Below are 15,087 nucleotides of genomic sequence, written 5' to 3' on the forward strand. Positions count from 1 at the left end.
GTATGCAACACCAGAGTATATTTGGCCTTGTGTTTTAGGTTATTGTCCTGCTGAAAGGTGAATTAGTCTCCCAGTGTCTGTTGGAAAGCAGACTGAACCAGGTTTTCCTCTAGGATTTTACCTGTGCTTAGCTCTATTCAATTTATTTTTATCCCCCCCTAAAAAACTATTTAGTCCTTGCAGATGACAAGCATACCCATAACATGATCAAAATATAAGGAGTGGTACTCAGTGATTTGTTTTGTTGGATTTGTACCATACATAACGCTTTGTATTCAGGACTTAAAGTTAATTTCTTTGCCACATTTTTACTTTAGTGGCTTATTGCAAACAGGATTCTATACAGGCTTCCATCTTTTAGTATTGTGAAGTAACTACAACATGGTTGATCCATCCTCAGTTGTTTCCTATCACAGCCATTAAACTCTGTAACTGTTCTAAGGTCACCATTGTTCTCATGGTGAAATTTCCTGAGCGGTTTCCTTCCTCTCCAGCAACCGAGTTAGGAAGGACACCTGTATCTTTACATTTAAGTCATTTAGCAGACACTCTTATTCAGAGCAACTTACAGTAGTGAGGGGAAACATTTTCATACTTTCTTCCCATACTGGTCCCTTGTGGGAATCGAACCCACAACCCTGGCATTGCAAGCGCCATGTTCAACCAACTGAGCCACACGGGACCATAGTGGCTGGATGTATTGATACACTGTCCAATGTGTAATTAATAACTTCACCAGGCTCAAAGGGATATTTAATGTCTGCTTTTTTTTGGTGCCATCTACCAACAGGTGCCCTTCTTTGCGAAGCATTTGCGACCTCCCTGGTCTTTATGGTTGAATCTGTGTTTGAAATTCACTGCTCGACTGAATGACCTTACAGATAATGGTATGTGTGGGGTACAATCAATCAAATGTATTTATAAAGCCCTTTTTACATCAGCCGATGTCACAAAGTGCTGTACAGAAACCCAGCCTAAAACCCCAAACAGCAAGCGATGCAAGTGTAGAAGCACAGTGGCTAGGAAAAACTCCCTAGAAAGGCCAGAACCTAGGAAGAAACCTAGAGAGGAACCAGGCTCTGAGGGGTGTCCAGTCCTCTTCTGGCTGTGCCGGGTGGAGAATATAACAGAACATGGCCAAGATGTTCGAATGTTCAAAGATGACCAGCAGGGTCAAACAATAATAATCACAGTGGTTGTAGAGGGTGCAACAGGTCAGCACATCAGGAGTAAATGTCAGTTGGCTTTAAAAGGAGTTACTATGAGTATGACGTCAGAAGGACAAATGTATAAGAAGTCTGTGCCAAGACTGGAAGGCAGTTGTTTTCATGAGCCAGCTCGGCTTTTAAAAGTCTATTTGAACTCACATGCTCCGGTATGTGGCAGTTTACTTTGGGCACGTCAGTCAGGCGGAAATTCTGAAAAAAAGGTCCCAAGTCCTAACAAGTTGCCATAACAAAGGGGCTGAATACTTATTGACTCAAGACATTTAAGCTTTTCATTTTTTATTAATTTGTAAAACTTTCGAAAAACTTAATTCCACTTTGACATTATGGGGTATTGTGTGTAGGCCAGTGACACTAAATCTCAATTTAATTCATTTTAAATTCAGGCGGTAACACAACAAAATGTGGAAAAAGTCAAGGGGTGTGAATACTTTCTGAAATAACTAATCAATTCATCACATGAGGCTCTTTCACACACAGATCCAAACTTTAAGTTTTAGTTTAACCCCCAACAGCAGGTATTCCCAAACTGGGGTACGTGCAATGCCGTAGGGGGTACGCCAAATAAAAACCTGATTCACATATACTGTACAAATAAATAAATACATTTTTCATCACATTTTCAAACAGTCCATTTATATTTTCCAACGGGGCTATACATTTGGGTGAGTTTTTTTTCCCTCGCATGAGTTGCCTCATTTCACAGCCCACCAAAAAATGAAATAAAAAACTAAATGTTTGGGATTTTTTACGGTATTGTTTTCTCTTTATCCAGCCGACCACCCGCCCTCCCTTCATACACCCACCCACCCTCCCTTCATCCACCCGCCCTCCCTTCATCCACCCGCCCTCCCTTCATCCACCCGCCCTCCCTTCATCCACCCGCCCTCCCTTCATCCACCCGCCCTCCCTTCATACACCCGCCATCCCTTCATACACCCACCCTCCCTTCATCCACACAATATTTAATGACCCGCCACCCACCCTCCCTTCATCCACACACTATTTAATTACCCGCCACCCTCCCTCCCTTCATCCACCCGCCCTCCCTTCATACACCCGCCATCCCTTCATACACCCACCCTCCCTTCATCCACACAATATTTAATGACCCGCCACCCACCCTCCCTTCATACACACACTATTTAATTACCCGCCACCCACCCTCCCTTCATCCACCCGCCCTCCCAAAAATACACCCACCCTCCCTTCATCCACACAATATTTAATGACCCACCACCCACCCTCCCTTCATCCACACAATATTTAATTACCCACCACCCACCCTCCCTTCATACACACACTATTTAATTACCCGCCACCCACCCTCCCTTCATCCACACACTATTTAATTACCCGCCACCCTCCCTCACTTCATCCACACACTATTTAATTACCCACCACCCACCCTCCCTTCATCCACACAATATTTAATTACCCGCCACCCTCCCTCCCTTCATCTACACACTATTTAATTACTCACCACCCTCCCTCCCTTCATCCACACAATATTTAATTACCCGCCACCCTCCCTCCCTTCATACACACACTATTTAATTACCCGCCACCCTCCCTCCCTTCATCTACACACTATTTAATTACCCGCCACCCTCCCTCCCTTCATCCACACAATATTTAATTACCCACCACCCACCCTCCCTTCATCCACACAATATTTAATTACCCGCCACCCTCCCTCCCTTCATCCACACACTATTTAATTACCCGCCACCCTCCCTTCCTTCATACACCCACCCTCCCTTCATCCACACAATATTTAATTACCCGCCACCCACCCTCCCTTCATACACCCACCCTCCCTTCATCCACACAATATTTAATTACCCGCCACCCTTCATACACCCTCCCTCCCTTCATCCACACAATATTTAATTACCCGCCACCCTCCCTCCCTTCATCCACACAATATTTAATTACCCGCCACCCTCCCTCCCTTCATCCACACACTATTTAATTACCCGCCACCCTCCCTCCCTTCATCCACACACTATTTAATTACCCACTACCCTCCCTCCCTTCATACACCCGCCATCCCTTCATACACCCACCCTCCCTTCATACACCCACCCTCCCTTCATCCACACACTATTTAATTACCCACCACCCTCCCTCCCTTCATCCACCCACCCTCCCTTCATCCACACACTATTTAATTACCCACCACCCACCCTCCCTTCATCCACACACTATTTAATTACCCGCCACCCTCCCTCCCTCCCTTCATCCACACAATATTTAATTACCCGCCACCCTCCCTCCCTTCATCCACACACTATTTAATTACCCACCACCCACCCTCCCTTCATCCACACAATATTGGATGACTCAAAAAAAGGCCCTGTGGGTAATGAGTCAACCCGCACATCACTAGCGGGCGGATGCATGATATGCTTACAGAGGCTGTGTCACGCCCTGACCTTAGAGATCCTTTTTATGTCTCTATTTTGATTGGTCAGGGCGTGAGTTGGGGCGGGCATTCTATGTTTTTGTTCTATGTTGTCTATTTCTATGTGTTTGGCCGGGTGTGGTTCTCAATCAGAGGCAGCTGTCTATCGTTGTCTCTGATTGAGAACCATACTTAGGTAGCCTTTTCCCACCTGTGGTTTGTGGGTAGTTGTTTTCTGTCTCTGTGTTTGTACCAGACAGGACTGTTTCGTTTGTTCCGTTTTGTTATTTTTTGTTCTAGTGTTCAGTGTTATTAAAAATCATGAACACGTACCACGCTGCACCTTGGTCCTCTCTTCCTTCAGCCCACGAGAAGCGTTACAGGCTGCAAGGTGCCAGAAACATTTGACTATGTTTACCTGACAAACACAGACAATCCATAAAAATCACTTCTAGTATTTGTCCAGGCAAACACGCTCTTTGCCTTTCAGACGCTATTGATTTTAGTTTTTGTGAGATATAATTTCCCCCATTACTTTCCCAAATACTTTGCAGTTAAGTGTGAAAAGTTGAATAGTATTACTGTGTTTTTAAAGAGAGTGGTTTGGAATTGAGTAATCTGATGAACATGTTTCAAGTCATTATTGTATACAATGAAGTTTCAGACTTGTGTTTTTCTTTGTAAGCTTTGCCAAAGACCCGTCGTGTTTAAACCTCTAAAAGTCTAAGCTGTTGGGGGTGGGGTGAGGTGGTACATATGGAATTGTTTTAAGATGGTCATAGCATGGATCATTTAGCTATTTTATTTTGAATTGTAGGACCCCTGTAGGTATATATATATATAAAAAAAGTACTATAGCCCATAAAAACACATTGAATAACAAATTCACAAATGGCAAAAAAGACAGTCCAAAAATAAATCATAAAGAATAAGGTTTTGAAGTGTCTGTCCTATATCTAGGAGATATAACAAAGCTCAGGATATATTTTTGTTTTTTTGGACACATATTTAACCCCTTATTTTTGTTGGCACAAAACTACCTCCGTACTTCCATTTGTTTGTATGGGTTACCTTCGTGTTCCTGAGAGTCTCCCCTTTCCATAGTGCAGTCATATTAGTTTGAAGCTCAAACGGTTAGGATGCTACAGACATTTTCACGAGAAGACCGATTTACGGGATCTCTCATGGTCTGACAAACTGCGGAGGATTCAGACACAGTCCATGCAAAAAAAAATGACATTGCTAGCTTAAAAATTGCCGGATTTTGATGGGGATTTTTTAAATTATATTACTTTAGATTGATGCACAGGTGTACTGTAAAAACTTTGCTATTGAGAGGAGAGTTAAGAAAATGGTTGTATTTCTGGTAGAACAGGCAACACCTCAATGAATCAAAAACGCCATCGGTGTCAAGTCAAACATATTTATTTGTTTTGTTTAAAATATATTTTCAAATGGAATTATAGCATACAGTACAATAAACAAATTCCTAATAACGTATTCTTATTATAAATTAATAAAAAATATAATGCAATTTAAAACATAGACAATAGAATCTACTGGAATTGATATTCAATCAAAATGCTGGTATCTACAGTGGGGAGAACAAGTATTTGATACACTGCCGATTTTGCAGGTTTTCCTACTTACAAAGCATGTAGAGGTCTGTCATTTTTATCATATCATTCAACTGTGAGAGACGGAATCTAAAACAAAAGTCCAGAAAATCACATTGTATGATTTTTAAGTAATTAATTTGCATTTTATTGCATGACATAAGTATTTGATCACCTACCAACCAGTAAGAATTCCGGCTCTCACAGACCTGTTAGTTTTTCTTTAAGAAGCCCTCCTGTTCTCCACTCATTACCTGTATTAACTGCACCTGTTTGAACTCGTTACCTGTATAAAAGACACCTGTCCACACACTCAATCAAACAGACTCCAACCTCTCCACAATGGCCAAGACCAGAGAGCTGTGTAAGGACATCAGGGATAAATTGTAGACCTGTACAAGGCTGGGATGGGCTACAGGACAATAGGCAAGCAGCTTGATGAGAAGGCAACAACTGTTGGCACAATTATTAGAAAATGGAAGAAGTTCAAGATGACGGTCAATCACCCTCGGTCTGGGGCTCCATGCAAGATCTCACCTCGTGGGGCATCAATGATCATGAGGAATGTGAGGGATCAGCCCAGAACTACACGGCAGGACCTGGTCAATGACCTGAAGAGAGCTGGGACCACAGTCTCAAAGAAAACCATTAGTAACACACTACGCCGTCATGGATTAAAATCCTGCAGCGCACGCAAGGTCCCCCTGCTCAAGCCAGCGCATGTCCAGGCCCGTCTGAAGTTTGCCAATGACCATCTGGATGATCCAGAGGAGGAATGGGAGAAGGTCATGTGGTCTGATGAGACAAAAATAGAGCTTTATGCTCTAAACTCCACTCGCCGTGTTTGGAGGAATAGAAGGATGAGTACAACCCCAAGAACACCATCCCATCCGTGAAGCATGGAGGTGGAAACATCATTCTTTGGGGATGCTTTTCTGCAAAGGGGACAGGACGACTGCACCGTATTGAGGGGAGGATGGATGGGGCCATGTATCGCGAGATCTACACCAACAACCTCCTTCCCTCAGTAAGAGCATTGAAGATGGGTCGTGGCTGGGTCTTCCAGCATGACAACGACCCGAAACACACAGCCAGGGCAACTAAGGAGTGGCTCCGTAAGAAGCATCTCAAGGTCCTGGAGTGGCCTAGCCAGTCTCCAGACCTGAACCCAATAGAAAATCTTTGGAGGGAGCCGAAAGTCCGTATTGCCCAGCGACAGCCCCGAAACCTGAAGGATCTGGAGAAGGTCTGTATGGAGGAGTGGGCCAAAATCCCTGCTGCAGTGTGTGCAAACCTGGTCAAGAACTACAGGAAACGTATGATCTCTGTAATTGCAAACTAAGGTTTCTGTACCAAATATTAAGTTCTGCTTTTCTGATGTATCAAATACTTATGTCATGCAATAAAATGCAAATTAATTACTTAAAAATCATACAATGTGATTTTCTGGATTTTTGTTTTAGATTCCGTCTCTCACAGTTGAAGTGTACCTATGATAAAAATTACAGACCTCTACATGCTTTGTAAGTAGGAAAACCTGCAAAATCATCAGTGTATCAAATACTTGTTCTCCCCACTGTATATCCAGTTACAGAATACAGAACTTTCTCCATTTTGTTCAAAGTGTTGCTGTTATATCACAGACCACACATTCATTCACACAGCAAGGGCTAAAGAAAATAACCTGATAACTATCACTTTATCATTGTTTCACATGCAGTGACAGAGTGACAAAACTAGAAAATGGCATTAGGAGGACAACCTGTTGCAAAATCTCATAAATATACAGTAAGCCGATAAAGTGCTCATTCAGAAATCATGGCCGATCATGAAAGTTATGTGAGGCTTTCTGTTTGGAAAACAGTTCACTTTTTGGTATCAAAATCAATGGTATTAGTTATCATCATGGTACATTATATGCACCCCAGTGTGACATACACAGGAAGTGCTTCCAGAAGAATTATAGAATGTTCTATTGTTCTAATATTCTAGAAGCCAGGTAACCAGGAAGTGCTTGCTGTAGGAACCTGAAGGCCATGCTAGCATATCATACTGCAATGTAATGGGGCCTTTTGCGGCCTAGAGCAGTATAGTGCCTGCATAGTGCCAGGGTAGGGTAGGAAGGCCTCCAGTTAGAGTATACACTGCTACTGCCAGCCATACTGAAGATGCAACCCATTAAGAAAGCAGCAAAGATGCTTCAGCTTCAAATGTATGATACACATACACTATACCCAGATAGTGTAAACATTCTAAACAGAAAACAGAAAACAAACATATACACAGAGATTTTCTTTGCTTGAATGGATGCATATAATTTGCATCAGCCCTAAGAAACATTTGACTTTGGAAAATGCAGACTTCTTCGTGCTTTGGAGCACATGCTCATTGACCTGTGTTTATGATGGACTTTCTGGTTGCCTGACACTGTGGCAATAGCTAAATGTTTGCTCACACAACTGAGTAATAACCTTGAGTTCATGTCATCAAAGCCAGGCTGTTGCCTAACTGATTATCTGATCAATACCATTTTGAACCTCTCCATATCAGATATGTCTCCTGTCAGGGTGGTTTCCCAGGGGTGAAATCTATTCAGATTATTTTAAACATTTTACTGCTATTTTGTGTTGCATACATACATAATCCGAATCGTATGAGTACGATTCCATGAGTCTCTACACTCTTAGAAAAAAAGGTGCCATCTAGAACCAAAAATGGTTCTTTGGCTGTCCCCATAGGAGAACCCTTTGGAGAACCCTTTTTGGTTCCAGGTATAACCCTTTTGGTTCTATGTGGAACCGTTTCCACAGAGGGTTCTACCTGGAACCTAAAAAGGGATCTACCTGGAACCAAAAAGGGTTCTCCTATCGGGACAGACAAATAACCTTTTTGTAACCCTTTTTTATTAGAGTGTAGCATGTAGCTCTGTGGATTTCAAGAACGTTTCGAATACAGAATGAATCTACAGTATCAGAACACCCAATTAGCCATCAACCTTACAAAAAAACACATATTTTAGCAATCTTATTTTTTAAATTGAAGTCCAAATGCCTGTATTGTAACAGTACTTGTAATGAACTAGTAGGAGTCGAACAACTTCACAATTTAGAGAGAAAAAAAAATGGTACAATGGCACTGCCTATACGATAGATATTTTCAGTCAGATACGTACGTCGTATGTGTGTGAAGATTGTCAATGCAACACAACATTTAAGAAACGCAAAGAGCCTTTGTAAAGCTCAGATATGTTCTAGTACATTTCTCTGAAGTCCAGGCGCTGACTGACTGCAATAAATCTTACTGCATTTTAACTCACATTCACCAGTATACACAACACATTTAGTATAAAAGATAAAGTAATAACACAGCTCATAGATTAATTTTTTTTTAAATGAAAGAAGGTTAGATATATATTAATCTCTCTCCTCTTTCCGTCATGTGTCTTGTGTGACCACATGACTGACCAAACCCTATTAACATTCAGTACTATTCCCCGTTGGCATGGTTACCAGACCTGGGATCAAATACATGTGTATTTGATTATTTGATATTTAAATACTTATTTTCTGTGTATCTCAGTATTTTTCCAAAAATATGGCCCTAATCAACTACTTCTATTGTAAGTATTTGAAAGTATTTTCAAATAATTTCCCATAAATAGCCTACTATTTGAAAGTATTTCCAAATATTTATTTCAAATACTATTTTCAAATGCCTGGGAGTGTATTTGAGTCAGTGTATGTAAGTATTTTCCAATACTTTCCAAGTGTATTTCCAAATACTTTCCAAGTGTATTTCCAAATATATTACAATATTCAACTACATCTTAAAACATTTTTTTTTTTTTATTATATATATTGAAATACTTACTTCTAAATGTCTTTGAAAGTATTTGAAATACCCTATATAGTATTTGAACCAGGTCTGCTAGTTACAAGACATTGAAGCCTCATTCTCACTTTCTGTGCAAAAACCATCTATCAAATTGATAGAGACAGAATACCTTAAATTGTGTGTGTGTGTGTGTGTGTAACAAATCCAATCTAGTCTTCTCAGACTAAAAGCATCATAAGCTGAATGTCTGGTCTTTCTCTTTTATGTGTTTACGTACAGCCGCAGGACTCTACGATCATATCAGGGACGTCGGTCTTGACGATGCTGTGCTGTGAGTTGAAGTAGACCATAGACAGAGGCCTACGCTGGATGGGCACGCAGCAAGAAGACACCGCTGAATTGATGCCGTTGGCTTTGAGCTGACTGAACACTGTGGCGTGGAAAGAAGACGCGATGCCCGGAGACCCGGCCAGGGCCTGGGGACACTGACCCATACAGTGATTCATATGGTACCCCTCAGGTGCTATGATCCAGTCCTGCCACTGGATATCCTTGAACTTGACATAGAAGTCCTTCTTGCAGCAAACGCTGACGTTGTCCCCGCAGCGCAGAGACCTCTTCTGGAGGATGTGCCTGGAGTTGTCACGGAGCCGCACCTGGGCCACCACAAATGGCTGATGAGCCATGTCCATGGTCTTACCCAGCTCACACAGGTTCTGGCCTTGGCCCGGCTCAAACCCGGCCTCCTTGCAGATGACCTCAAGCTGTAGCAGCCGCTTGCTCCCGTCCATGAACGCCTGTAGGGTGTGGGTGATGGGGAAGGTATGCCAGTTGCTCTTCTGCACATCCAAGATCTTCTCCAAGAGGAGGGTGTGGTTGGATCTGCCTTCCCCAGGGCTAGACAGGTAGATGTGGGCTGTGGCGGTGGGGCGGGGACCCCGGTTAGGGGTGTCGGAGGAGTGGACATACAGCCACAGGGCAGACTGAAGCACCTGGATGCTGTGTTCTCTCTCCTGCAGGAACTGGAAGGTGAGGCCTGGCTGGGCTCCAGTAGTAGTGTTCATCTCATCTAGATCACAGAGAGAAAAGACAAACAGAGAGAAAGAGTGAGGATCGGTTTGTCATCTTTCAAGTATAAACAGTCTTTCAGGTCCATTCTATAAGTGATGCCAATACATCTCGAGCACTACATTCGACATTATGCAAGTCAAGAACTACATTCGATTTATTTCAGTAAACATAGAAACTGATGTTAATCTGTTATTTCAAAGTTATTTCAAACCATCAAAATCGAATCATTAATAGTTTCTATTGAAATGCGCAAGAGAAAAGAGGTGTGTAATATGCACCTGATTTTGGACATGAGCGTTACCAACTTCTGCATAAATAAAGGATTGAGATCAAATAGAACGATGCGAGCAAAAGCTCGAGGTACCTTGAGGTAAAATAGATATCTTAAGTCAGGGTTTCAATGTAAATAAGTGTGTCAACTTTGTATTTCAATGTACATGACTTATTTACATTGTTCCAAAAGCGCATTCGATACCAGTACATTTGAGTTCATAAACAATAAAGCCCCATAAAGCGAACATAAGGTTCCACTAGCATACACTATAATATATATATTTTTTAAGTACACTTACCTATTTCTGCGAAGCTCACTATTTCATATCCCGGATCTTTGGTTTCCTTGATTTTGTTTTCAAGTTCAAAGGTGCCGTCCGATCTGACACGTCCCGCGTGCAGTTTGCGGAGCGCGGTGAGAAGTGCAGCGCGGGGCACCGTCGATGTGATATTTGGTCTCTCTTTCAGGTGCAGGTTGTTCAAGATCTGCTGCTTGGCGATTTCAACCAGGAGCCTCTGCTCTGCATCCTTCTCCATTAGCGGCATGCGGCAGGACGCGCAGCCCGGCGTGGTCCCTGCGGTGGCCGCAGCCTCCAGGCCCATCACCAGCAGAGACGTCATCAATAAATACATTGGCAATGTTGAAGATGAAGAGAATAGCATGTTGGTGGAGTCTCGAACACTATGCATTTTAAAGGCACAAGGCGTTGGTAAAATAATCGATCAAATGGAAGAAAACATGTTGAAATATGTGTTGTTCCTGAGTTGGTTGCACAAGTTTCTGAACTTTTTTTCAGTCAGCAGGTGCTTGTTCCTGCAGGTGGATGCCTCGAAGACAAGGGTTAAGAGAGCGTTAGTGGTACTTCAACACCTGATGATGCTCCCCATATCTGGGTTAATCTACCAGAAATTGTGACACGTTAGAGGGGAGGCACCAATGAGAACATCAAATACATTACAGCCACTACACAGTCTCGCGGACGCGGACGCGCACTCGCAGACACACACACGCGCGCGCGCACAGAGAAATACGTGCAAGAACGAGAGAGCACCATAGCGCACAGTGATGAAATATGCCACATTACGCACAGTGCTTTTAAGGTTAAAATAAGAGATAGCTGGGATCGATAATATAGCCTATCACACCCCTATATTACAGAATAATAAATCATAATAGCGCAAATACCTGTGGCATGCCATGCCACGTAGACCTGTAGCATTTGCCAACTTTGACACATCTTTATTTGAACGATGGCATGATGCCCGGGTATTAGTCAGCGCGACGCCTCACATTGAAGTGACCAGACCAAAGTACAGCAAACTATGAACTTTACCCCAGCTAGGTATCACTCTTTACTCAATCTCTAGATGGACAGATAGACTTGATAATGTAAGTAAATATGATGCAATTAATTAGGCCTATTGCTCTGTCGGGAAATGTCCTGCAGAATGGAGTGGGGTGGGGTGGAGCAGGACAGAGACAATATTGATGTGCAGTATCGTCTCTCTCAGGAATATGAACTTAATGTTGATATTGATGTCTATTCTACTCTATTTAATGTTTTGATCATGTATTTGACCGTGTGAGTCCGTATGTGCGCAGGTGTGTCTGAAATTGATAGTCGTTATGGGCTATTTTTGTGTCTGCATACTGTAAGTGTTATATTTTTACCCAATTGCAAAATGGTGTCAATACACTGATAATACACAGATTTGAAGTGCTGCGTGCCTCCTAGCAGGTGAACGAACACGTTGGCGCTGAAGGTTCTAAAAATGTGATTAGGTCATTGCCTAGTTGAATAAAGGTTAAAAAAAATAACAGTAACCTAGATTACATTTACAAGAGGACATGAATAAAATACTGATTTTGTTCCAAGTTGTTCTGCATATGTAGGCCAGCAGACCAATAGGGCTGCCTGCCCACTCAATGTACACTAATACCATAAAGGGCCTACACAGTAAGAAATTGTTGTACATTTAGAGCAAGAACTTTACAGTTAGTTACTGTAATTCCATGTTACAGTACTGTAAGTAGCAATACATTAATGGGGGCTTAATGGAATTCCACTACAGTGCTGTATATTAACAGCAGCATACTGTGAATTATGATGCATTTTTTCAGAAAGTGTTGTGGTCGGGAAAGAATCGCTAACTCATTAACATGTTTTGAGGCGTGCCTTTTAAGAGGCTATATTTGTTGCACCCATTAGTGAGAATGCTGTACCGCACAGAATACAGTACCATACCGTATTTTTGGAATCTAAAAACCTTGTCCTGTAAATCTACAGTTATTTACTGGCTACTGTGCTGCCAGTACTTTCCTGTAATTCAGTACCACCCACCAGAATACAGTACCATACTGTATTTTTGGAGCGCTCCAAAAACATTTTGAACACTAGTGGGTGCATGGTATTGCGGTTTCTGGCTCATTAACATATACAAACCGTTAAGCAACATAGCAAACATTCAAGCAAATTGAACGCACATCAGGTACAAAAATATTTAGCCTTGTTTGGGGGCGGAGCTCATTATAATAATAGACAGCAGTGTGCTTTCCAAGTGTTAATTTGACGCACCCGGTGATGTCATTTTGAATATTGAATAGCTCCCTGTGTGTTACTACTAGAGACTTACGGATTTTTGTAGTGGCTGCAGCTCAATCCCCTCTTTCCGCCTATTCCATAACATGGGGTGGGTGAAAGCGGCCTTTTTCTACACATGAGATGATCCGGACAAGAAAAATAATCACGAAATCGTCTGTAAAACCCGAACCGTGTGAGCTACAAACCAATAAGTCATCAATATTGAAAAGGGGAGACTGGTTGTTTGGCTGTATGACATCCACTAGCTTTGCAGCAGTCATCTGAACTCTCTGTCTCGGTCATCCTCATTTCGAACAGGTCGGTCTGGATAGTCTGTTTTGTAAGAAGACCTCTTTGAAATGAGGATGTCCGAGACAGAGAGTTCAGATGAACTTGCAAGTAGCCCGCTGAACTACAACAACATGCTCAGTAAAGGTAACATAATATTTTAACTTGCTATGACTGTGATATGTTCTTGTTTATCTACCATCGTTTAAAACCCATGTAGGTCTAAGCCCTTAGATCGCAATATCTATTAAGCCTGCATATGGAATTGTTTTAAGATGGTCATAAAATGTAGAATTTATCCATTTGGTTTTGAATTTTAGGACCCCTGTAGGTATAAAAAGTATATATATACAAAAATGATTTGATAAAACATTGAATTTGGCATTTACTGCTATATCCCATAGAAATGCATTGAATAACGCAAAACAGAAAGTAAAAAAATAAATCATAAGGAACAAGGACTTGAAATATCTGTCCTATATCTGAGTGATATAAGAAGGCATGTATTTTTTTTTACCCATGATCAGTCATGTTATTTTTGGAACATTTTATCCCCTATGCACTTATTGCAATTTATACAGCCAGGTTACCTTCCGATGAATCCCCTGATGCTTCATCAATGTTTCATCAAATAATTTGTATATATATTTTATTTATACCTACAGGGGTCCTAAAATTCAAAATCTAATGGCTAAATTCTACATTTTATGACCATCTTAAAACAATTCCATATGCAGGCTTAATAGATATGTGCGATCTTAGGGCTTAGACCTACATGGGTTTTAAACGATGGTAGATAAACAAGAACATATCACAGTCATAGCAAGTTAAAATATTATGTTACCTTTACTGTGCATGTTGTTGTAGTTCAAGCTTATTTTTGTATTAGAAAATACAAAATATATGTATTCTAATTAAACTGTTACAACATACATGAATTGTACCTCAGGCCAGTGAAATACAAATGACAAAATAGGTATTGAAACTATTGGAAGTACCTATATTAAATACATGTAACAGAAATACTGCCCATCATTGGCACTAGCTGCCTGTGCTTCTAGTAATGCCCTGTAAATTCTAGAAATACAGCATGTTGCTGTAGTCAGGTTTTACAGTAACATGCTGTTAATGTGTGTTTCAGTAAAGTTCCTAAAATCTACAGTAATTTACTGTCTTCTGTGCTGCCAGTATTTTACTGTAAATGTACAGTAACCTACTGGCTACTGTGCTGCCAGTAATTTACTGTAAAAATAAATAAATACAGGAAATGTTCTACAGTGTACCTGAACCAGGTCAATGACATTCCTAATAACATAAGACAAGACAGTCATAGTGAAACCAATTGAATAAAAAAATATACATATCATACAAGGTGTGTAGAAAATCCACCGTTATTTTACAAGATGTATGATCCCAGAGAATAACACTCGAAAGCATTAGCTTTTTAATCAAAATTCAAAAGTATGATGTTGGTGGATGAACATAGGTCAGACTAAGTAATCTGTCATTTTAACCCTAGTTGAACCAAAATTGTAGTCCTATAACAATTCACTGGTTTATTTTAAATCACAGTTAGATGTACTTGCCCGTCACCTTGTGGTGAGTTGTGGTTACTACACCAATACAATTGCAACAGGCTGGGAAAGGGGAAAGGGAGATACCTAGTCAGTTGTACAACTGAATGCATTCAACTGAAATATGTCTTCCGCATTAAACCCAACCCCTCTGAATCAGGCATCCACCCATAGCTGGCTTACATGCACCACTAGGCTACAGTAGGCCAACAGTGC

General features: G+C 41.3%; 1 protein-coding gene across 1 annotated transcript; it reads right to left on the bottom strand.

The window, feature by feature from the left end:
* Positions 1-9,106: 9,106 nt before the first annotated feature.
* Positions 9,107-11,300, bottom strand: LOC139553532 (inhibin beta B chain). Its single transcript, XM_071365967.1, has 2 exons — positions 10,727-11,300; positions 9,107-10,152 (listed from the first exon to the last, which is right to left on the bottom strand). Exons 1-2 carry the CDS (start codon positions 11,115-11,117, stop codon positions 9,353-9,355), a joined length of 1,191 nt encoding a protein of 396 aa, XP_071222068.1. The 5' UTR covers positions 11,118-11,300; the 3' UTR covers positions 9,107-9,352.
* Positions 11,301-15,087: the final 3,787 nt, after the last annotated feature.

This window comes from Salvelinus alpinus, chromosome 2 (genome assembly GCF_045679555.1).
Source record: "Salvelinus alpinus chromosome 2, SLU_Salpinus.1, whole genome shotgun sequence".
NCBI classification, from domain to species: Eukaryota; Metazoa; Chordata; class Actinopteri; order Salmoniformes; family Salmonidae; genus Salvelinus; species Salvelinus alpinus.

Excerpts from the sequence above, each read along its gene's own strand:
- LOC139553532 (XM_071365967.1), bottom strand. The coding sequence starts at position 11,117 with ATGCATAGTGTTCGAGACTCCACCAACATGCTATTCTCTTCATCTTCA. Across the intron at positions 10,153-10,726 it reads AGTGAGCTTCGCAGAAATAG|ATGAGATGAACACTACTACT; the intron begins GTAAGTGTACTT and ends TCTGTGATCTAG.